The sequence below is a fragment of the Egretta garzetta genome, unplaced genomic scaffold, assembly GCF_000687185.1.
Source record: "Egretta garzetta isolate BGI_Z169 unplaced genomic scaffold, ASM68718v1 scaffold744, whole genome shotgun sequence".
In the NCBI taxonomy this organism is placed as follows: Eukaryota; Metazoa; Chordata; class Aves; order Pelecaniformes; family Ardeidae; genus Egretta; species Egretta garzetta.
In genome coordinates, this window is record NW_009259482.1 from 135,953 (window position 1) to 158,867 (window position 22,915).

General features: G+C 42.6%; 1 protein-coding gene across 2 annotated transcripts in view; it reads left to right on the forward strand.

The window, feature by feature from the left end:
* Positions 1-6: 6 nt before the first annotated feature.
* The window catches only part of IGF2R (insulin like growth factor 2 receptor), a 60,599-nt gene continuing 37,690 nt past the window's right edge, over positions 7-22,915 (forward strand). The window contains exons 1-11 of one of the 2 annotated variants that reach the window (XM_035892751.1): positions 35-47; positions 2,370-2,472; positions 7,417-7,550; positions 13,547-13,671; positions 15,339-15,437; positions 15,843-15,972; positions 17,075-17,195; positions 19,050-19,164; positions 20,696-20,858; positions 21,007-21,187; positions 22,433-22,536. In XM_035892751.1, the coding sequence (XP_035748644.1) occupies positions 2,378-2,472; positions 7,417-7,550; positions 13,547-13,671; positions 15,339-15,437; positions 15,843-15,972; positions 17,075-17,195; positions 19,050-19,164; positions 20,696-20,858; positions 21,007-21,187; positions 22,433-22,536 (1,267 nt within the window). In that variant the 5' untranslated portion in view covers positions 35-47; positions 2,370-2,377. Of the gene's footprint in view, positions 48-2,369; positions 2,473-7,416; positions 7,551-13,546; positions 13,672-15,338; positions 15,438-15,842; positions 15,973-17,074; positions 17,196-19,049; positions 19,165-20,695; positions 20,859-21,006; positions 21,188-22,432; positions 22,537-22,915 lie in introns of both variants that reach the window. The other variant, XM_035892753.1, reaches the window with a different exon arrangement.

Consider the following 22,915-nt stretch of genomic DNA (forward strand, 5'->3'; position numbering starts at 1 on the left):
CGCGGGACCTCGTTGCGTGACTCCGTGCAGATGGGGGAAGCCTGCAGGTGAGAAGATGGGGAGACTTTCCCTCTTCAAGTCGCCTGCGGTCAGGACTGCTGGCTTCTGCCTCTGTATCCGTTCTAGTGTGAAAAAAACCCGGAGAGATTTGAAAGGGGCATCGCTTGCTGGCCTTCTATTTTGCTAAGAATGTCACCAGATTCCATTAAGTTATTTACAGGGGAGTTGAGAAAGCTTTGAGAAGTGAGAACTGCCGTGTGGAAATGGCACTATTCTTCATGTTTTGGCATGTTCCTACTCTGAACTCAGCCATGAATTTAGTCTGGCAGCAATATCTCGCTAGTCTTCATTTCTCCATTGTTCAGCCAGGGCATGCGGTGGTACTTACAGGAATACCTTATCAGTCAGCGGCACTGGGGCAGGCACCAATGTAACGCAGGGAATGTAGCACTGAGGGCAGAGGTTGGGTCCCCAGGAGGGAATGGGCTCTCCTCCTGGTGGAACTTGAGGTATGATACCGTTAAATGATGAAAAGGGAAAAAGTAGGTTTGCCTGCAAGGTTAACCCGTGAGGGCGGCCAAAAAATGGTTTTGCCACTTGACCACCGCAATTGTAGAATTGAGATAGAAATGAGAAACTGTTTTGTGGGTTCTGGGGGGAACTTAGCCTCTCTGAGTAATGATTTAAAAAAAAAAATAAACCTTCCCTAAGTGACTTGATTCTCAAGCAGTTCCTATTTTGAGAATAGTGTTAAGTACTGTCAAGGTCTGTCTTGGTTTTGTTGTGTGTCTGTCACTAGAGGAATATTTGGGAGTGCTGTTGAGAGACAAGCAGTCTCTATTTGGATGCAAATTACTTAAGCTGGTTTCCTTTTGTTACTGGCAAGCAAAAAATAAATTGTGAATAGATAGCATAATTGGCAGTTTTCCTTTTAAGGTGGACCACTTCGAAAACGTGTGCTTGATGTTGTGCCATGGTGGGAAAAACTGCTTTGAAGGACTTACGCCTATTAATTTAGAATGGGTAATGGAAAAAACAAGAACTTGCCATCTGACAGGTGGGAAGACCCCATGGAGATGGGTGGTGAAGCATCATCTCAGGCACAGTCACAGAAAAGCTACCAAATGAGGGATGATGCAGTTAGGTAATGCAACCGCTTACACTACTGGCTGGTGTCTCAGCCAAAAGATACAACACGGGTGTGCAGGACAAGCCCCTGACCAACCTATTTTTGCACTGCCTTTAGACAAGGTTTTGATTTGGTTTACAGCTGTTAAGAAAACAGTTTCCTGACTTGTGTGTGGCATAATAGGGCTGGTGAAGCTGCCTCTGTGTCTGGTGTGTGAATATCAAAAGGTGGGCAAGGAATGAAAATGTTGGTTATTAGAAGAGGCACTGACTCTCCTTTAAATAAGAGTAGAGTGATACCCAGATTAGGAAAGCTGTCTTGCAGGGAGGAGGAAAGGTGTCAAAACTGTTCTGTGCAAGAACTGCAGCATGGAGCTGCTTAAACTTGAGTTAGTGGTTTTCATTGCTTGTTTTGTGCAGCCTTACTGCTGGCATGCTTGGACAGTCTGGGGACAGAAGAAAAGCTTTCGTTCTCTGAAACTCTGTCAAATGTCATGGCTTGTAGTGACTGGTTTCATCATACTTTCTCCTTCATTCCTGTGTGCTCTGACAGATGAGTGTGCTGTTGCGTCACTTGCAATTGGAATTCTCTTTTTACCTTCTGTGCAGAGGTTTTCTCCAGGATCGCTGCAGTATGAGCACCTGGGAAAGAATACAGGGAACTGGTTGCATATAGGAAGTTCTTAGCCAGTTTGTTTCCCTTGTTTTTCCTTCTTCCTCTTACATCTTTCATGTGACAACACAGAAGAAACAAATTCTGGAGGTAGAGTTAGTTTTGTGAACCGTTCTTTAAATCAGTCTACTTCAAAAACAAAAGAAAGCTTGACAGCATGGGTTCACCTGCCATGTAACATTGGGGAAGTTACTGTAAAACTTTCCTTCCCCTCTAAAAAATTGGAGGAAATGTTTCGAGCATGATGGCAGAGCAGCAAATACAAACTGCCTCCTCTGCCTGCTGTTTCGCCTGATAATTTACCCTGGATGAGAGATGATTTGATGGCAGGTCATGTTTTTGTCTGTTGTGCAAGGATAGGAGTTAGTGCATAACTTCTATAACTTTTAGACTCCTCAGTGGAAGGAAAACTCCTTAAATTGCTGTACATAACGGGATTGCTATTATACAGAATTTCCAATTTTGGGGTTGTGAGTCAAGTCTACATTTAAAGTTGTAGTTTTTAATAACACAACTCCTGCAGTTGACTGTATGTATAATTTTATTCATTCAAACACTGTCTTTTCAGTTTTTGTCATGAAACCACAACTGTGCTCTTGTGTGCTGCTGGAAACCCTGGGTATAGTGTTCAGCTTAGCCTTGGTGAAGAAGCATGTGCTGAGTACAGAGAGGTGACCTTTAGGTGAACTTGCTCAGCTCTATTAAGTGCTTTGACATACTTAAGTGGGAGATGTCATAAATAAGTTGTTACTGGACTTATTTGCATATGTGCATGGTTGCTTCACATGCCTGGGAAGCTGCCATTATAATGGCTTAAACGTGATTTCGCAGCATGTGATCTTCCTGTAGCTCTTACATACCTGTACTTAAAATTGCTATCCCTTTTCTTCTGCATTCTGTAAGATGATGCAGTAGAAGTGGTTTATACTGTAGTGTGAAAAACCAAAGGTCTTTCAGATGGAGAAAGCTGAACAGCTTGTGATGTAACTGTAAGGCTATTATGCATGATGCACACACAAGAAAACCTGCCTGAAGACATGCACTGTGCATGATGGTTGGAAAAAGTGGCAGGTAAGCTAGAGCAGAGCTAAGCCTGAGCAGGGCATTAAAAACCTCTTGAAGCATAGTGATAGCTTTGTACCTTGGCCATCCAAGCTCTCGTTTTCTGTAAGGAGAACCATACATACTTGTGCTAAAATGTTAGCTGCATCTAAAAGTGATTTTTGTGGCAACTAGCGGGTCTGAGCTGCCAGCTTCATCCTGGAAATTGTTCCTGAGCTTGTCTACCTGTGATCATGCTTGTTGAACCTGCTCATAAAGACCTTCAGGTATTGGTTTCATCTCTGCAGTGTTCTGATAGCTGAGGAGCTGCTGGGCGCAAAATTGTGTGGATGCATAATCACATATGGATCCACTTTCCAACTCTGGTTCTGGGTTGCCTTGTCTCTATGCTGGGTCATCTGTGTAGCACCCCTTCAGCAAAATTAGACACTTCAGTGCATTCCCGAAAGAGCAAAACACGTGTTCCTTTGTAACTACGCTTTGCAGCTGTTTGGAGCAGGGTGTATTCTTCTTCATAGCAGTTATCCCTTGGGTAAGAGTTTGAGAACCAAAAACTTGAGTGTGGTTATGAGAATGGTAGCAATAGTCTTTCTGCTGCTCTGTTGCATTTGAAGTGGTTCACTAGTGCTCAAAAGTGGCTCTGGCGTGGGGATGCACGTGCTGTGACAGCCGTTAGCCATCTGCACCTTGTCTGACTTCAGTGCCTGAGCTCCTGAATTGCAAGGTGAACTCGACTCGCTAATGCTCATCTCCCTTTCCCCTTTCTCATGTTATTTTTTTCCATGAATTGCTTCTTTGCTTCGTGGAAAAAAAAAAAATGCAGAGTGCTCTCTTGATCTTATGACTTGCTGAAAAGTAGTGTAATTTTCTTTTTCATGCTGTCGCTTCAGCACCTTAAAAACAAAGCTAGGTAGCTGGAAAGGCTGACCTGCAGGCAAGGTTATTCCCAGTAACTTGTTTGGACCTTGCTTGCACAACTGCTTTTGACAGTGGCCTGTGTTGGCCCTGCCTGCCTGCCTCCTGCCACTGGTGCATGGCCAGAAACCACTGCAAGCCAGACTGGGAGCTGGCCAGGCTCAGTCCCCTCTCCACACACATGCGCAGGCACCTGTTGTTTTTGCTGAGTTAATTTTGAGAGAGGGCAGTCCCTGGGTCCAGCTTGTGTCTGACACTGGGGTCAGCAACCTGCAGGGGAAGAGAAGGGGAGGGGGGAGGAGGAGGAGAGCCTGCCCTGAGGTGTTGAGGTAGGTGCATGTTTCAGGCCTCTAACTGTAGGATAGTCTGTGGCTGGGTTTATCTGGAAACAGGTGTTATGTTGTGATTTCAGCAGAAATAACCATTTGACAGTTTTAATCAAGGCAGATGCCATGTTTGAGCCCAGATCTTGAACTGCACCAGGAATGGCTGCTTGAATGGTGTCATCTGCGAGGCAGCAGCTGTACTGAGTCCCCTCGGTCGCACCCCACCCCACGACCAAGGCTGTTGCTTTTTAAAGGTGTTTAACAGCTCCCTAAACAAACTAGCTCAATTACATTGAATCTGGGATAGCTTAAGCCCTTCAAACGAGATCACTTGGCTGGCCCTGCCAAGGGGGTAATTACATGAGGCGTCACCGCTGGTGGAGGTGAGTGCCCAGCAGCTGGAGGGAGCCGGTCCGCGTGGCTCAGCCGTGGTCAGGATGGGTGATGTGATTGCCAACAGGCTGTTTCCATTATGGGATGCAGTGGAGAGGTCAGCTTGTATCTTATTGGAAAGTAGAGCACATGCAACTTGAAAGGCAACTCCCAGGCACTGATTTAATGCCAGGGGTCTTATTTGTGGGAGAAATAATTCTTGCCTTTCCTATGAAAGTGCATTTTGTGACTCGCTGAGAACAGCTGCTTAGGCTATATCCAGCCTGCTGTTACTCTCAATGAATAAATCCTGCCCTGCTCCTCCTACCCATTTAAAAAAAAAAAAATGTCCCCTGAACTTCTTTGAAAGTAATACTACTCTGAAACCGCATTAGATTTTAATTTTTGTCTGCCACTGAAGGTGTGGTTTGCAACATGATTAAACGTGGGATTTCTTATTTCCTTTCTGCGGACTGTTTTGAAGTCTCAGCCTTCCCTGTACAGGGGCCTGTGAAAGTGCGGAGGGGAGGGCTGGCTTCAGTGACTGCTTGGCTGCTGTTCTGTAAGCGGCTCATCTTGTTTCTGTTTGCTTCTGGCATGTGGGTGAACTGACTTGAAGATGTTGATTTCCTCTGTTTCATAACATGGGACTGGGAAAGCAAAAGCTTTAATCTCAGAGTGATAATTCTGTTGTGTGAAGGACCTTAGATTGTTGTTCTGTTCACAAACAGATTTCTAACTTGCAGGTTGTCTAAAAAAAAAAAGACCTAAAACCAACCCACAAGAAATAGCTTGATCAAAAACTTTGTGCCTTAGTTATGTTACTTTCTTACCTCGTCTTCTAAAACCAGTCAAAAAATAGTACTGAAGCTCTTGGGGAATTTTTTGAGTGAAATGCTAACTTTCTGGGGCTTCATTGTGAAGAAACTGTATTTTGATTGAAATGCATTTTCTCCTGGAGGTAAAACCAGCTTTAGTCTTAATCTCTTGCTGTTTTCAGAGCCCTTGAAGGTAGAGTTGTGTCCTACTTTTTTTGTGTGTGTTGTCAAGCTTTCTTCCATTGCTGAACTTTGGTTATTCTGTACTGTAGCTTAATTCTCATCATTATCCTGCATCAGGATTGTTTTTATCTGCTTCCAAAATGCAAGGAACTAGCTTGCAGAACTAATCAGTACGATTGTAAAATGTCAAAAATGTCAGCTCTGCCTGCTTATGAGGAAAGAACAATGGCAAGTATTTGTCTGGGATTGAGACACGGTCCTTGAATCTGGTTAAAGAGTAATTTTATTGGTGTTTTGGGTATGACTGAAGCAGACTGAAATTAATGCAGCTGCTGTAGTACAGGGAAGCCAAGAACTAATAATTAAATGGAAAAGTATGTGGTGTCTTACTGCTGGCTGATTAGAGATGGAATGCCCTGGATTTGAGAGGAGTTCTCAGAGGATTCAAAATCTGGACTACAGTAGCTGAACTGCTGTTGTCCCTTCCTCACCCAAGGGCTGGGCTTCAGGGTGGAACAAGAATGGGTTCTCCTCCTGGGGGATGTGGGGTATGATAACGTCAAGTGGTGCAACACCCGTGAGTGAGAGATTAAGGCAAACAAACCTTATGGAAGAAGCTTTTTGTCAACTTCTAATTTCTTGATAGCTGAGAGGGGGGAATTGAACTCCCTCGCTGGATTTGGTACTAATCTGTAGATGAAGACAAATGTTTCTATGGGCCAGATAGATGCATTAAACCCTGTGTGAGTTGTAAATAATGGGAATACCTTATAAGTCACTGCCCTTGGTTTTCTGATGTGATGACTCTATGTTAAATCCTACCGAAGTTTCCGCTTGGGCTAGAAGAGAAGCTGGGGAGGGAATCTCTTTCACATTACAAAAATCAATGCCATCCAAAGGACACGGGCTGCTGCTAGCACCAGAAGAGGTGTAGCTGAGCCAAGCTGACGGCAAATGTTTACTGAGCTGTGTCTTTTTAACAGAGGTTGGCTGCAGCACCATGCTGGTAAGCCAGGCTGTCTGAAGAGCTCCCGACTCCACACTAGCTGGCCCGGGCCTGCCTTGAAACGGGGCGGTGCTGTGTCATGTGGCTGACCACATCTCGCTGCAGTCTTAGCGCTTGCTGTGAGGGAAATGAATCCTTGCTCTAACCCTGAACTACACTGTGTTTAATTTTTTTTTCTTCTCTTACTCTGATTTATTCCCCGTTGTATTTAACCAGGGCTTCGTGTTCCTTTATCAGTTTTTAGGCAGCTGCCTTTCTGATATGGCTGTAGCTAGCTAGTGTGATCTTTCACCAAGTCTCGTGGATAGCTCTGCTTGCTTTCCAGCTTCTGACATCACCCCTCAGAAACTCTCCTTTCAATATCGACATAGATTATGTACATAAAATGCATAAAGGTGCAGCTAGACCCTAATAAACATTATTGGCATCTTTCAGTCTGAACGCTGCGAGAATCTCAAGCCCAGTTTTGACCCTGAAGGTAGGTGGCTCTGCTGGCTGGCAGGCTGGATGTGGATGGCTGTTCTATTCCACTTACGCTTGGCACTTCTGCTGCTGTTGTTGGGTATTGATAAAGTACAGTCGTGTGCAGCTTGCCAAAGATGTTTGAGAAGTTTACTGGGCTCTCAAGCAAAAAGGTTCACCACCTGTGATGTGCTTAGAGTGGCCTTCACAGAGATTTGAGGGGGGAACAATGGGCAGTTTGGGTGTTCAAGAAAGGGGAAAATGGACCTGATATATGTTCCTCAAGTGGTTAAATCTGTTTTGTTCTTGCCCCTGAGACAGTAACAATTATTTGTGGTATTTACAGATATAGAACATGAATATGAAGTGCTGCTCTTAGCTTTATAACTTGGTTATTTCAGGGACTGGTGTCTAGAGGATGGCAGTGCAGCCAATATGAATACCAACTGACAGGCTTTTTTTTCTTTTCAGTTACACATGGGAAGCAATTGATGCAGACAAAGATGTGCTTTATAAAATAAACTTATGTTTTGGTGTTGAAGAGTGTGGAAGATCAAGTGCAGTCTGTGCGTATGACATCAAAAAGAAGACCTATCTGTCTGTAGGTAAGTAAACAAGTGTCCTTCCTCATAAGTAGTTCAGAGCCATGTTAATGGATGGTCTTACAACTATTGCAAACTTTGACATGTTAGCAAAGATTTTTTTTTCTTCTCGGAACAGTGTAAAACTTTATTCTGTTGTAGATTTACTGGGGAGATCTGGAAAAACATGATCTAATTGCAGATAATTGCTTCACAGGACAGTAAAAATTATGGTCTAGTTAACTGTACTCTAGTGTGAAACTGTGCAAAGCTATCTCAAGTAGAAATAAGGGCATCTACCTGTGGCAGGATATGCACTGTGCACAGCCTTGTTTGAAGCTTGATACTGAACGCAGGATAAAGCTTGAGTTATAGCTCTAAACCATACCACAACCAAGCCTGATGTTACATCAGCTCTTTGTTCAGAGTCAGGTTGCTATCTGTAGTGCAATCCTGGAGTATTGCTAAGCTTCTGGGCTGTCATCTTTTAAGTTGTTATACACAGAAAGGAAGTCAATTACATGTAGTCCTCTGTTTTCAGTTACACTTGTCAAATCTTGTGGCTGCTTCAGTAGTTCACAGATGTCCTTGATATTCTGAGGAGTGGTGGACTTCTGCATACTGATCTAAATATGAAACTAGCATATTCCTATACACGTGCTTGCACATGGTTTCATCAATCAGAAGGAGCTTGTGCTCGGAACAGTATTTGTGTGCTTATTTGTATGGATGCTTGCCACTTTCAAGGTTGCTTCTGTGCTTCAGCTAAGGAAACAATAATGTATGAATACTGATGAAGAGGTTTTCTGGTAGTTGACTGTTACTTCTAAGAGAATAAAGCAATAGCTTTCTGAAGAGTAATATCTCTTCAGACTGCCTCTTAGGCCTGCAGCTCTAAAGTATGAATCTAACGTGCTTGCCAGTCTTGCTTTGCATTGGCAGACAGCTCTTATGAGAAGCTATGAGTATTCAGTAAAAGTGTTTGAGCTTGAACTGCTGGAAGACGGTGAGGAGGAAGATGATTCTCGCCTCTATGCAGATGCACAGCAGCTAGTTAGCCTCCATTCTCCCCACACATCTCCATTAACTGTAGAGATACTTTGGTTTCAGGTTGTTGTCAATCAGTGCTTTTCCAGCAAACTACTAGTGTTGTGACCCAGGTGTATAAAATCATGGGGTGCATGAATAAAAGTATATCTCGGTTCGTGGCTCCATGGGGGTTTTTTTATGTAGTGCACCACATAATCCAAGCTCCAGAGTTTTCTGGGATGACTGGTTAGATGCATCTGAGTTCAAATGGCAGTTACACATAGCAGCATCTTCTGCTCTGAGGAGCATGACATCTCAGCAGACCCCTTGATGCTATTAATGTGCTTCATTCCTAAAATGTACAGCAGTTGCCTGTGGATTACAAGAGGAAGCAGCATCTGGGCATCTGTTTTAACATGCTTTTTTGAGTGAGACTGGAATGTGGCAGGTTGAGGAAGCCTGTTCTCCCCAGGGAAGTGTGATACCTAGAGGCTTGTCTAGGTTTTGTTCCATGCTTCTTGTGGAAAGAGGAAGGGGGAACAGAGCTGGGTGATGACCATGAGCAGTATCAAATATTCCACTGTATACAAACCTTGAGTGTATTATTGCCTACCTGCTACTGGGTAGAAGAGGATTTGGCAACAATCATAACTTGGTCTTGCAGAGGCTGTTTGAACTGATTTTTTGAGGGTTAAGCCACAAATCCTGTTCAAGTAAGATATGTTTTTAACCACCCTGCAATCAATTAAGAAATCAAGGCAGTGCAGTTAACATCAACATTGAATTTTGCTTTATTGGTCAGATTGTTGAAGTTTTGTTCTTGTTTGTGGTAACTCTGAGGCTTATTAGTGATGCCTGCCATGCTTCATCGTACTGCCTGTAGTTGCACTAGAGGTTCAGCATCATCAAGCTGAGTTCAGATCATGCTAATGGATTATCAAGCCTCTTGTTGGCAAAAAACCACCCAAAACTCCTTAAACCGTGTCTAGGCAGGTGTAGACTCCCAATGTAGATTCCAGTTACCCGGAAGCTAAGCCACATACCTGTCTTCAAGCAAGCCAGCTTATATGATGTTACTTGTATGCCAAAGTTGAGTATAGCTGAAGTACTTTGATTTGGGGGGAGAAGGGCAATTTGCCAGCTGATAAACTTTGCCAAGTTGTGAGGTTTCTTCAAATATAGGCTTAATCAGATAGCTTCTTTCTGAAAGAATGAAGAAGATTTCATTGCAAACAGTTTGGCTTTTAAATATCAGCTATGCAAGAGGTAACAGCTATAGAGCTGGTTCTGTTTGTTGATCCCAGCTTTGGTAGGGAGTAAGGGCATATGCTCTGTGGCTGTGATCAGTCTGTATCCAAAGGAAGCCTCGTGGCTAACGTTAACTGTGTGTCAGTGTGATGTACCAGTGTTGGTGTTGAGACCACAAAGGCCTCTCCTAGAAAAAGCTCTTTAGCTTCATTGATTGATCTTAGGAATTTTCAAGGTGTAAGCAAATGCTCAGTTCTTGAATGTCAGTGAGGATGGAAATGATGTGGTACTTATTTAACTTAAGTGTGACACCTAGTGACTCGTGTGCCATTTAGCTGAACTACTGCTAAAATTAAAAGCAGAAATATTACCATAACTGTTTATTAACCTGAATGTTGAAACATCTGCTTTGTCCAGCTGCAGTAGAAGGACTGGACATGAAATGATAGGTGTCACCTAAATGTCCCCTTCTTGTGGACAACTGATTGGATGTCTTCCATGATTGCCTTTTTCCTTCCAAACAGCTGAACAGATGAAGGAGTTGATGAGTAAAAGGTGTTGTGGACAGTGCCTTTGATACTAATTTAGCACAACTGTGTAACATGAAGTATCTGGTGCTAATTTTTGTGACCTGTACTAGCTGATTTTAGTGTGTTACTTTGTGGAAGGAATGCATCTCTAAAGTCATGAAGAAACACGAGTGATGATTGAAGAGAGAGCTTGATGTTGTGGAAAGGGTGATTGCAGAACTGGTGCTCTGGAAGGAAGCTCAGGGGAGGTTCATGGTGTGCGGGCATGGTTCAAGAGACTACTTGCTCTGTGAAGAGATGCTCGCTGGAACCCTTAGCACGTTCCCAAACTAGTTTTAAGCGTGCAGGGGAGAGGAGAGCATGCATCTTAGCCTGTAGTAAACAAGATGTACTGGCTTAACTTGATTTTTCTTGAATATCACTTTAACTGAGGAAATTGGAGTTGGCTCACATGGCCGTAAGAGCCTCAGAGTTGAGAGAAAACTAATGCTTACAGAGCATTGAGGTAAGTCCTCAGATGGTGCTGCCCTAAGTTCTCTGCTAAATTTGGGCTTAAAACTGTGTACGTTTATAACCAGAGAGTTTTTAATCATATGTACATATCGTTACTATACATAGCTCCCCTGACTAGAAAGTCGTGTTGGCTTCCATCTGCTAATCTAGGGAAGAAAAGAGGACACTTTGCCAGCATCTTCTAAGCAATGATGTGATAAGTCGAAATCTTTCTCTCAAAATAGCACATAGCTATTGGGTTTAAAAGGGCTGCACGGCGCCTTTGTCAGCATCAGTGCTGGAAGTCCTAAAACCTGAAGATAGCCCTTTGATAACAAGAGTGCCAAGAAATATAAAAGGCATGAACCACTGACAGCCTCCAGGTGCCTGGCAGGTGGCACTGGACAGCAGTGGTGGTAGTTGCGGGTTCTCAGCCTCTGTCCGTGCATGCATGTACAGGTTTAGTCTGCACTGCCGTTCTTCTGGGCTGGCACGTCTCCACTCTTGCCTTCCCCTGAGAAGACGGAGGGTTATTGAACAGTCTGCAATACCTGTCGCCCTGCTTATGCAGGGAGTGCTGTGAGTGGCTGCTTAGGTATGATCATCTCAATGTGCCTTGCTGTAGCACGGTTAACGTAAGCATATGCAGCGTGAACACAAGAGCCCTGAGCTACAGAGGTGATGTGGCCTGGGTTAGCATTGAGTTTCTGTTCTGACTGCCACCGTTTCAGCTTCACCTGCAAGTTTGGTGGCTATAGTCGCTTTCTGTCTGCCACAGTTCAACGTGACCCAATGATCATGAGAAACAGTCACAAATGGATCTCTTCCCAGTTCCTTTGCAGAACTGGCTTGAAAAATAGTGCTGGGGAACTTTTTGGAAAGATGCCAAACAGCACCCATCACTGGGAGAAACACTGGCAGCTGGTAGCTGCCTTGAGTATGGGTGCCTGGAATTGTGTTTCTGCAGAATATTGCCTTGACTGTATTTTTTATGTTCTTGTATCCTCTTTCTGTCCAGTTTGCTTACTTCTGCTCCTTTTGCTCTTGAGACTATATTACTTGGGTGTAGTGTAGTTTTGTTTGCCTTGAGTGAGGAGATAACAGACTGGGCAAAGTTCCAGCAAGTTTGTTTTTAAGATGACAACGATGTCTGGCCTAGGTGCAAAGCTGCTGTCTGTAGTAATTACAGATTTGACTTGCTTTTGCCCTAATGTAGATATCAGCAAAAATGGAAAGGGCAAAGCCAGTCAATACATGCATTTTACAGCATTCTCTATAGTCCAACCCAAACTCTTTGCAGAGTTAAAATCCTCCAAAATCAAAAATGGACAGGGTCAAGTTGGCATGCTAGATCTAAAAGGGCTTGGTACTTAGTGCTAACCAAAATAGGTTTGAGCAGGAGCATTTCAGTGGCCTGAGCTGGTGCCCATTGTGACTTGAAATGTGCAAGGAGAGGGATGTGCAGTGGTGCAGCACTGACCCCAGCCTTCATGCAGCATGCAAGCTCTGCTAAAGGCGATGGGAGCTGCAGGGGGACATGCACTGAGGCAGTGGATCTGTGTTGGGTTTGTCTGCAGGCAACACCAGTACAGTGGCTGTGACCAGGCACCAATGGATTCTTTATTAAGTAGACTTAAGATTAAGATGTAAGTTGACCTGGCAATGTGTGCACGCAGCCCAGAAGGCTAACCATATTCTAGGCTGCATCAAAACCAGCATGGCCACCAGGTCGAGGGAGGGGATTCTGCCCCTCTACTCTGCTCTGGTGAGACCTCACCTGGAGCACTGTGTCCAGCTCTGGAGCCCTCAGCCCAAGAAGGACATGGACCTGTTGGAGCGGGTCCAGAGGAGGGCTACAAAAATGATCCGAGGGCTGGAACACCTCTCCTATGAGGACAGGCTGAAAGAGTTGGGCTTGTTCAGCCTGGAGAAGAGAAGGCTGTGGGGAGACCTTATTGTGGCCTTTCAGTACCTAAAGGGGGCCTATAGGAAAGATGGGGACAATCTTTTTACCTGGGCCTGTTGCGATAGGACAAGGGGTAATGGTTTTAAACTGAAGCAGGGTAGATTTAGACTAGACATAAGGAGAAATTTTCTACGATGAGGGTGGTGAGGCACTGGAATGGGTTGCCCAGAGAAGTGGTAGATGCCCCATCCCTGGAAACATTTGAGGTCAGGTTGGATGGGGCTCTGGGTGACGTCATCCAGTTAAAGATGTTCCTGCTCACTGCAGTGGGGTTGGTCTAGATGACCTTTAAAGGTCCCTTCCAACCCAAAGTATTCTATGATAGACTGTCTCCTGTGCTGACGATATTTGTATAAATGGCTCAAAGGCTAAAAAGCTGATAAATAGAAGCTGGTGGGAGGAAGGAGTGAATTGTGATACTTGAATCTAGTTTGTAATAGTTTTCTGATGGGGTCCCTTTTTCCTAAGGCAGTGACTAGTTTTTAGTGTCAGCTGCTGTTGGGCTTCTTAACATTCAAAGTGTTCGCTTAAAAACCTTTGAGAAAGTAGAAGTGTGATTAGACATATCAAACACTGTCTTAACTTGGATCTAGTCTTCCAAAGCAAAAGAACTGCAAGAAAGGTCTTCAGTTGTAATCTGTTCAAAGGACTGTCTGCGCTGCTCAGTGCTTGAAATTAGAGCCTGTCTGTTGAGCTTCTGTGAAGACATTGTATTATGGTAACCTATGTTTTCTTTTTTTTTTCTTAAACCCTAGGTGACTTAGGCTTGCAAAAACTTTCTAACAGTCTTCTGGAACTCAATACTACATCTAGCTGCTTGCAGCAAGGCAGTCAGCACCAAATTCAAAGCAACATTAACTTCCTGTGTGGGAAAACACTGGTAAGTCTAAATCATGTGTTCTTATCTTCAGTGGAAATGGCAAGTACTTCTGACTTGCTTTTTAAGACTTGCTGTACTCATGGATGTATTAATTACTGAGCTTCATAGCTTCAGGAAGCACCAGTTATGTTTTAGTACAAAGTTAAGGTCATTATCTACTGTGGCTTTCAAAATTCAGTCCCAGTAGAAAATAATTGCAGATCTGTAGCTTAGCTGTGATCACGGGCTCTTCTGGGTCTTTAATATTTTTACAAGGATTGCACTGTAGTATTTAAATAGTGTAATATGGAGGAATGAGTCAACAGTGTACAGGGTACTGTAACAATGAGAGCTATTGTTTAAAAGCTGGCTGTGCCCAAGCTGTGGACCTAGCATGGCTGTTTAATAGAACAGCATTGAAGAAAATGACTGACCTCTGTCATGGGTCATCGTAGCTGACAGCACTAAGCGTTAGGTTTTGTCTTCACGTAGTTGAACTAACAGTGCTTATGCATCCAGCTGGGCTTCAGGGGGAGTAGTTGTGGGAATCTGCTTAAAGTGCAGAGATCCCCGAAAAGTTCCTAGGGCTGTGTGTGTTTGCAGTTCACCTCCACGTGCTTTTTGAGTTACACCTTCCACATGCTCAACTGATGCCCCAGCTTGGTATTCTGTACAGACTGTGATCAGTTCACATATTTGTGTATCAGAGATAAATACTTATTAGTGCTGCTGGTGTCACTGATGATGCTGTTGCACACCCCCTTTTGGAAATGTAGCTAATTCAAACAAAGTGCCAGTGCAGCAGAGATTTAAATGCTTCCTGTTCTCTTTCAGCAGATGACTCTGTAATCTAAATGAAAAATCATTGCTCAACTACAGCTGTAACACCAGATTGTAATGATGTTAAAACTTCTTCTAGATAGTGTAGTTCTAACACTAGGTCACGTGAAGAACAGGTAAAAGGATTTTGTAATAGTGTCTGGAACAACTTGTTTCCAATACTTTTATGGCAGGGTTAAAATGGGGAGGGAATCAGTTTAAATATGTTGAAGTGCTTCTAGCTGAGGTGATGGAAGGAGAATGGAAAAATCTGATTGTTGCCTTTCCCAAAGTACAGGCATTCAGTTGAGCATCTAGCCCTGAGCCGTGGTAGAACCCCCATCTTGAAATAGATACAAATGTGTATAACGTGAGCCTGTAAAAATAAGTAGCTGAGATCAGAGGTATTCTTTCTGTGTAGCAGAAGAGATTGCTAATCAGTCATCTTTGTAGGGGAACTGGTAAACCATGCCTTGCTGTTCATCTGTTTATACACATTTGTATTGCTGTTTTGCTTTCTGGTAACTAGATGTGACTGGTTCTTCTGCCAATATCAATTGGCATAGGAGGAGCTTCTAAAAGATGTAGCACAATTGCTGCGCATTAGGACTGGCACCTGTTAATTTGAGAATCAGTGCATATGCAGACTAAGAAGGATTTGTCACCCTCCATCTTCCTGAGTTTACCAACAAAGCTGTTAAATAACAAACTTGCTGTTAACAATTGCTATTAAGAAACTGTATGCCCTTACTCTGTGATGTGCTGTATTTTGTTTTTCTTAATCCCTTGAATGAACTTCTTGCTGTCTACAGATGTAAAATAAAACTGAAGTCTGTTTTCCAAAGAACTATTTTTTCTCCTTTAAATAGGGTACCCCTGAGCTTTTAACAGCAACAGAGTGTGTGCACTATTTTGAATGGAGGACCTTTGTGGCTTGCAAGAAAGACTTGTTTAAACCTGTGAAAGAGGTAATCTATATGCTATCCATGCAGAAGTTACTCTTCACACATGTGGCAATTTTTCTCTAACCACCTGCACCTACCCTAAATGAATCCCAGTAAGCTCCATAGACCTAACTTTTTCATAGGCATATAAAGTATCTGTTGGAAGTGGGTGGAGCTGAGAATTTTAAATAACTCTTCAACCTTTTTTGTCATCTGGATGTTTCTTTATAGTAAAACTCTTCTAAAAGCTAGAGCAGAACAGTGTAACTTTGGATGCCTTGTTTTAGTCAGTATGCATAGTTTTAAGTATTTGAGCTTCCAGAAGTGAAAACTTTTTCCACATGTTAACTTGGCTTTATATGTGCCTGTTTATAACTTCTCCCTACTTGTGTAGCATGAATTGCATGTAATTTTTTGTTGTTGTTCTAGGTCCCTTGCTATGTGTTTGATGAAGATTTGAGGAAACATGACTTGAGTCCTCTCATCCAAGTGTCAGGACACTACTTGGTGGATGATTCTGATGATGATTCCTTGTTCATAAACATCTGCAGGGATTTAGGTGTGAATACTTGCTTGTGTCACCTGATGGTGTATGAATTTCTCTTTTCCAGTGCCTCGGTTGAGGTTGTCCTGTGACCAAAGATCAGTATTTTAGGACTTGCACTATTGTTTCAAGCTCCTTTTGATGATTTGAAGGCTGCTTTCTGTGAAGCCAAGTCTTATGCTCCAACTATTGAGGTGTTCAGTGAGATGCCCCTTCTGGATGGGCAAGTACTGTTAGAAAAGTTGGCTTAAACTGGACTGAGTGGAAGAGCTTAGCTTGCCTTGTAGCTGCTTCTGTTTGAACCACCTTGGTCCTATCTGGTAGCATAGCGCTTCATGTGCTCTAAATTTATTACTTTGGGCTCCAGTTCAGGCTGTTGCTTAGTTCCAAGTGAATGTACTGAGATGCATCAAAAATAGTGTTTGGGTGCTTGGGTAAGTAATAGTGCATAGCTAGTGCTTTCATGTCAGTTGGGAGCTATATATGTAAGGAATTAAACCAGCAAAATCACTCATTTGAAACTTGCTGAAAAGGCTAGTTTAGCTGTATACTCCCACTGTGTTTTTCACTCTGCAGTTAAATATGTATTTTATGCCCCTGTCAAGTGTTTAATACTTCTGGTTTTAGTGGCAGGCCTATTATTTTAAAAATCCCATTAGTCTGAAACTTTTTGCTGACAGCTTTGAATGAGTTGGTTTGTAGGAAACAAAGAAGGGGAAAAAACTCTTCCCTGTGAGGAGGGGATACCTGTTACTTGGTATCATTTTGGTGTTGTGGAGAAAAAAAAAAAAATACTTGGCACACTTGCAGAAGTTCTCAAAGCCCTATGTATTCAGCAGCTGTACTAGCAACTGGAAACTAGCTGCAGCTATTTTGGCAGGAAGGATGAATTCGCTGTCCAAAACCAGGGTGTCATGAGCTTCTCCCTGTATATCACAAGCACTTCAGGTTTGTCTTGCCAGTTTCACATTTTAATGTAACCCATTTTAAAGGTATTTTTAGAAAAGGGTAAAGCAATGAATGGTAAGTGAGCCCACAGATAAAATGGCAAGATACTTCAGGTAGAGCAGGGCTTAGAAACTGAGTCCTATGTTCTATTTTCTATATTCTATGACAGGAATTTCAAGTGGAGAGACCAGAAACTGCCCTGCTGGCAGTGCTGCTTGCTTGTTACATGAAGGTCAGGCATATGATGTTGGCCATCCGCAGGAAAAGCTAAAACTTCATGACAAAGACAGGTATGTAATTTTTGTGGTGATACTTCTGTGAACACTTCTCAGTCATCTGGGCTGGAAAAAAGAGTCTCGATAACAGATGAGTCTTCTAAAACGTAACAGCGATACCACTTCAAATTTGAAGCATTAGCAGAAAAAATTTCTTCAGATACTGGCAGGGCAGAGTCTTTTTCAGGCATCCTGTTGTACTGCCATAACAGATCAAATTATCCTCTTCATTGTGAGAGACTCCTTTTTAGTGACTTGCAAAACTTTCAGAAGTGAGAGATGATTGCTGCTCTCTACCCACAAGCAGAAGAGAGATTTGACCCCATCTGCCTACTCTCTGAGGGCCCACAGGGTAAATGCACTTGGCGCTCTGTGGGTTTACACACTGTATTTGGCTCACTCTGCTGCCCAGGAGTACTTTAAAAGTTGGTGGATGTTGCCCTTCTGTATTTTTGCATTAAGGAGTTCTTAATACAAGAAATAGATACGCAATGCAAGGCTTATTGTTCCTGGTGGTGGCAGAGCTGGGACTAGGAGACACTGTTTCCTTGATGCTGCCTCTGTTCTATTTTCTGCCTTTTGTGCTGGAAGTGTAGCTTGAAAGAAAGGGGGAGGGGGGAGAACAAAAAAACAACAAACCAAAAACCCAAAAAAAACCCACACCAAAAAACCACCCAAACAACTCAATGTGACTCAGGGGTCTTCCTTAACATGCTGATCTTTCTGAGCTTCAGGTCATCTGCACCTGCTTACCTTGTCTGTATGGTCAATAGTACCCCATTGACTTCTGCAGTACTCTCTTAAATGCAAGCTGAAGAAAATAAGCAGAATAAAACAGGTTAATAACAGGGTTATTGCAGTGACAGGGTTGTGGGTTTCTTTGGTTTACAAACAGAATTTTTAGTCCTTTGTTGCAGGGCTTTTTCCTCAGCATGAAACAGGTGGCTGAGGTGTTCTGTACCAAGGCAGAAGCTTACATCTGAGGAAGTACAAGCTTGTTCTCGTATTAAACTAGTAGTCTATAAAAGTGCTTGGTGAGAAAGCTTTACCTTATCCCTGCTAGGGTTGAAGAGCTTTTCATTGCTTGAGGAAAATTTGTTGCATGTGCTCAGTCAGACGAGGGTGGCCTGGAAAGAGAGTAAGATGATTGTATATCTGTTTCCTAAGGTAGAGTGTGGCTAACCTGAACCCAGGCTGTCACCCCTTTGCGAGCTGTTGCCTTCTTCCTGTTAAATTGTATAGAACAGTAATGCTTTGTTGGGAAGTTATGTTGGTCTCCTTGTTTTCTCATCCAAGTCACCTTGCTGTTTGTCTCTCCCTTGTCACATAGTCGCCATGTTTCATTCTCCTACTAGTGCCTTGTCTGATCTGTCCCAGTCGCCTTGCTTCTGTCAATTTGCTAATGAGTTCATCTTGCCTTCTGGGGGCAGAATGGAAAGAGGTTATACATACAGCAGTGGTAAAGTATAGGAATGTGGTAAAACATGAGTGATTATTACTTCCAAAAGTTGCAAGAGTGTTTATACATCTGCTCTCCAGCAGTTTGAGAGCAAAGCTAGAGTGTTCTTGTGACTATCGCTAAGTTCCCACTACAGTATGGGTTACAAGGCATTAAGCATAGTCTTAACTGGGGTGCAAGAGGATGCTGTACTAATTAATTTTGCTGGGACTGTCTTAATCTTTATTTTGGTTAACTGTAAGATTAAAGGAACAAAGACCTCTGTAAAAGTATCTTTCAGGAGCAGGGCTGCTTCGGTATGTCCTGCCTGGGTATCTAGCAAAGGGCAGATGTTCTTTCAAAAATATCTTCCTTCTGTACAGTGCATAGTGTCTTAATTGTATTTTTGGTTTGCCGTTTTCTGTTTCTAGGCTGGTATTGAGTTATGAGAAAACAGACAGTGATGAAGAAAGGCCAGACTTCTGCCTAGGCCATAACCCAGCAGTGACGATCACTTTTGTGTGCCCATCAAAGAGGGGAGAAGAGGTAACACTGCTGTTTTAGTTTGTTTTAAATGGTTGGTCTTTAACTTTTGTGTGCGTTATCTTTCATTTTTATTGAAAGCTGAAGGGAACAGAAATCCTCCTGGTTTGCAGCTTGTGAAGAGTGTAGGAATCTAAATAAATTCTAAGACTTTTTGAAGAGTATAAGAGATAAACAAGAGGTTGAATAAAATTTTCCCAGGTGTTCTTTCTTGTTTTGGTGAATTTGGTTGAGCTTTGCTGGATTCTAAGCTTTCCTCTGAGAATAGGACAGAATTAGTACGGTGTTAATTCTTGACCCAGAGCTCTGTTTGCCAATGAGCACTCTTCCATCATCAGTCAGGTTGGGCATGCTTACAACTGTTGTCTGTAACTTTTTTATTTATTAATCCAGCCTTCCTCAGGAAAAAAAAGATAGCTAGCAAGCGTTATTGCATGGCAAAAGTCTGTCATTTATTGAGCAGGCTCATGAACTCCTATTACATTACAGTAAAATCTGTAGTGTTAAGCAGCAGCTCAGTTTTTAGAGAGGACAGTTCTAGCCTAGCTTCAGTGCAGTATGATGATCACTTTGATATGATACCAGGTAATCTCAGCCACCCACACTCTTTAAATTGGGCCAGAGTGGCTATTGTTAATGCTCTACCATTTCAGATCATGATGCTTTTTGTCGCAGGTTAGTGAAGGAGGACTGGCTAACTTTTCGCTTAATGTTTTGTGTCTCATCTGGCCTAGATAGGTACCATACCTCATCCTCATCACTGCAGAAACAAACCATAGGCCTTTCTCTGCTGTCCCTCTGTCATACCTCGCTATAGCTATGCACACGTGTAGTATGAATAGTATTGCTAATGTTACTTGTGCCTGAAACTAACTTGATACTTTACATGTGTATCTGCCTGTTGTTTTAGTGGGTGGCGGAAATACAGATTTATGAAATGAGGTGAGCTTCTAAATGTTTCACTTTAAAGTGAGGAAAAACAAGACTATCCCTTCTCCCAGAGCTGTAAAAATAGTCCATTACGGAAAATGCATTTGACAAAAGTGTAGGCTAAAGAATTCTCAAACGTCTTTCAGTCTTGATTTGGACTGAGGGAATCAAAGTAGCTGAAACACCAGTGTCTAAGAGGCTGCTTTGCCTTCGGAGAACTCTGCTCCCTTCTTTGAGCACTCCTCAGAGGCAAACACAATCCAAGCTGTGCTTAGCAATTTGGGCTTGCATATCTATGCTTTTGCCAACATGTTACAGAAAAGTGCTTTTTATTGTACTGTTACTGCTGCTCACCTTCTGCTAATGCCTGATACTTTACCTCTGTTTAGACTTCTCATTTGCCACATCATTAATAAAAGCTGTTTTACTTTCTTCTCAACACCTATTTTTGAGAGGCCAAAGACAATGTTTGCAGCTGTTAAGCAATTTAGTGGTGAAGATAGTCATTACTGACACTAAACAAATGTGATACTGTTGCTTTAAAGATTAGTTTTCAAATAAGTCTCTGTACTTGTAACTTAAATTCTGTTCACTTCTGTATCAGAGTGCAGGTCCCAAACTCACAGCAAAAACAAATTGCCGGTATGAAATTGAGTGGGTTACTGAGTATGCCTGTCACAGGGATTACCTGGAGAGTAGGACCTGTCTTCTGACTAATGAGCAACATGATATCTCCATTGATTTAAGACCACTTACTCAACTTCCAGGTAAGCTCACTATTTTTCTTTTGTGGTGTGACTAGCCAGTTTTCCAGTTCCATGTTTGGAGACAGAAAGAACGTCTTCTATAAATATTTTGGGTTTTAGATCTATTCTTCTGTGTTTTAGAACACTTTTATTTTTCTTATTCATTCAGGTTATGTCACACCATATTTAGCCAGAGATGACAAAGAGGAGTATTACTATTACTTGAATGTATGTGGGGAAACTGCTGCAGGTAACTGCAAGGACAGCACAGGATTCACTTCATCTTGCCAAGTAAAACCTTCAACTAACCAGCAAAAAGTGGCGGGAAGATTTCAGAACCAAACCTTAAGGTACGTAAAGGCTCTTTAGCCCTGTTAACTTCTCTGAATCTTTGTTTCCTAATTTGATGCCTTTATTTGTCTTGTAAGCAGTATTTGATAAAAAATGCAAGTATTTTTGCTAGTTTTGTGTAGAAAAACATTGACAGTATACCAGGATGGCATTAGCAAATGAAGGAGCAGATGGGGTTGGTGGAGGCCATCTCCTAGGCAGGGAAGAAACTTCCATCAACTTTGGTGTCAGAATTGCAGATTGTGCTATGTTGCCTCTTGCCCTCCTTGAGTTTGGCATGTAAAGTGGCATCAGGGTTGGATGTTTTAGAAGCGGTCCTCAACAAGAGGGCATCTCTGCTTCCTTTGCAAGAGCATGCGTTAATCATATCCAAGATTTCTGAAGTCCAGGATTTTTTTTATAAGAACTTCAGGATTCCCACGTGGCATACTAGGACAATAGTTTGCGTGAGATTGCAAAGCAGAGATTACTCACCTAGGTATGGTCTTCCATTTTGTCTGTAAGCATGTGACACATGTGACAGACTTGTTGGACCGATCTTCCAGGAATCATGACTTCCTCCACCGGCAAAAATAGCCATGCAATAAACTAATGGGAACAGATATTCCACCTTTGGAGAAAAGAAGGCTGAGGGGCGACCTGATTGTTCTCTACAGCTTCCTGAGGAGGGGAAGCGGAGAGGGAGGTGCTGAGCTCTTCTCCCTGGTATCCTGGGAGAAGTGGGAATGGCTCAAAGTTGCACCACAGGAGGTTTAGACTGGACATTAGGAAGCATTTCTGTATCGAGAGGGTAGTCAGACACTGAAAGAGGCTTCCTGGAGAGGTGGTTGATGCCCCAAGCCTGTTAGTGTTTAAGAGGCATTTGGACAATACCCTTAACAACAGGCTTTAACTTTTGGTCAGCCCTAAATTGGTCAGGCAGTTGGAGTAGATGATTGTTGCAGGTCCCTTCCAGCTGAAATAGTCTATTCTAACTAAAAGCACAGATATTCTATTCTGTTCTGTTCAAAGCTGGAATAGCTTAGAGCATTCTTTAAACTTTATACACACTCATGAAAAGTAACCAGAAAAATCAGCGATGCAAGCCTTTGTCAGTGTGTCAGTATTAATGTTGAACAAGCATTTGTTTTCCCTTTGAGTGAGACAATTATTAAATAAACAAGAGTGTGGCTTCTGTTATGTAAAGAACACTGCGTGATTGTGTCTGATGCCATGTTTCTATCTAAAACTGACTTTTTACTCAGATATTCTGATGGGGATCTCACTTTAATTTATCCGAATGGGGATGCATGTAGTTCCGGCTTTCAGAGAATGACTGTCATAAACTTTGAGTGCAATGAAACAGCAGGTGAGTTTAACAAGCTGTGATGACTCTGCTCAGGGTTTGACTTCTGCGCTTGCCAGTAGACCTTATGTTCAAAGGAATGCATGCTTTTAATCACAGCTAATGCAAGGAATGAATATTGTTAGAGTAAGCACTAGTTTCTATGGCTGGCAGGATTGTTTTGTGCTGCGTGGTAGCACTGCTATTCTGAATTTATGTTGATGATCAAGAATATTGAGGTGTAAAAGAGCCTCGTTTCTTAGCCAACAGTAAAAAAAAAAAAAAACCAACCCCAAAACCCAAACCACAAACGCAAGTCCTGTGCGGCAAAAAGATTTTTATCTTCCTTGCTCATTGCTAATACTCAAGTGTCCTTGCTTTTCTCGCCTTCCCCCACTGGTAA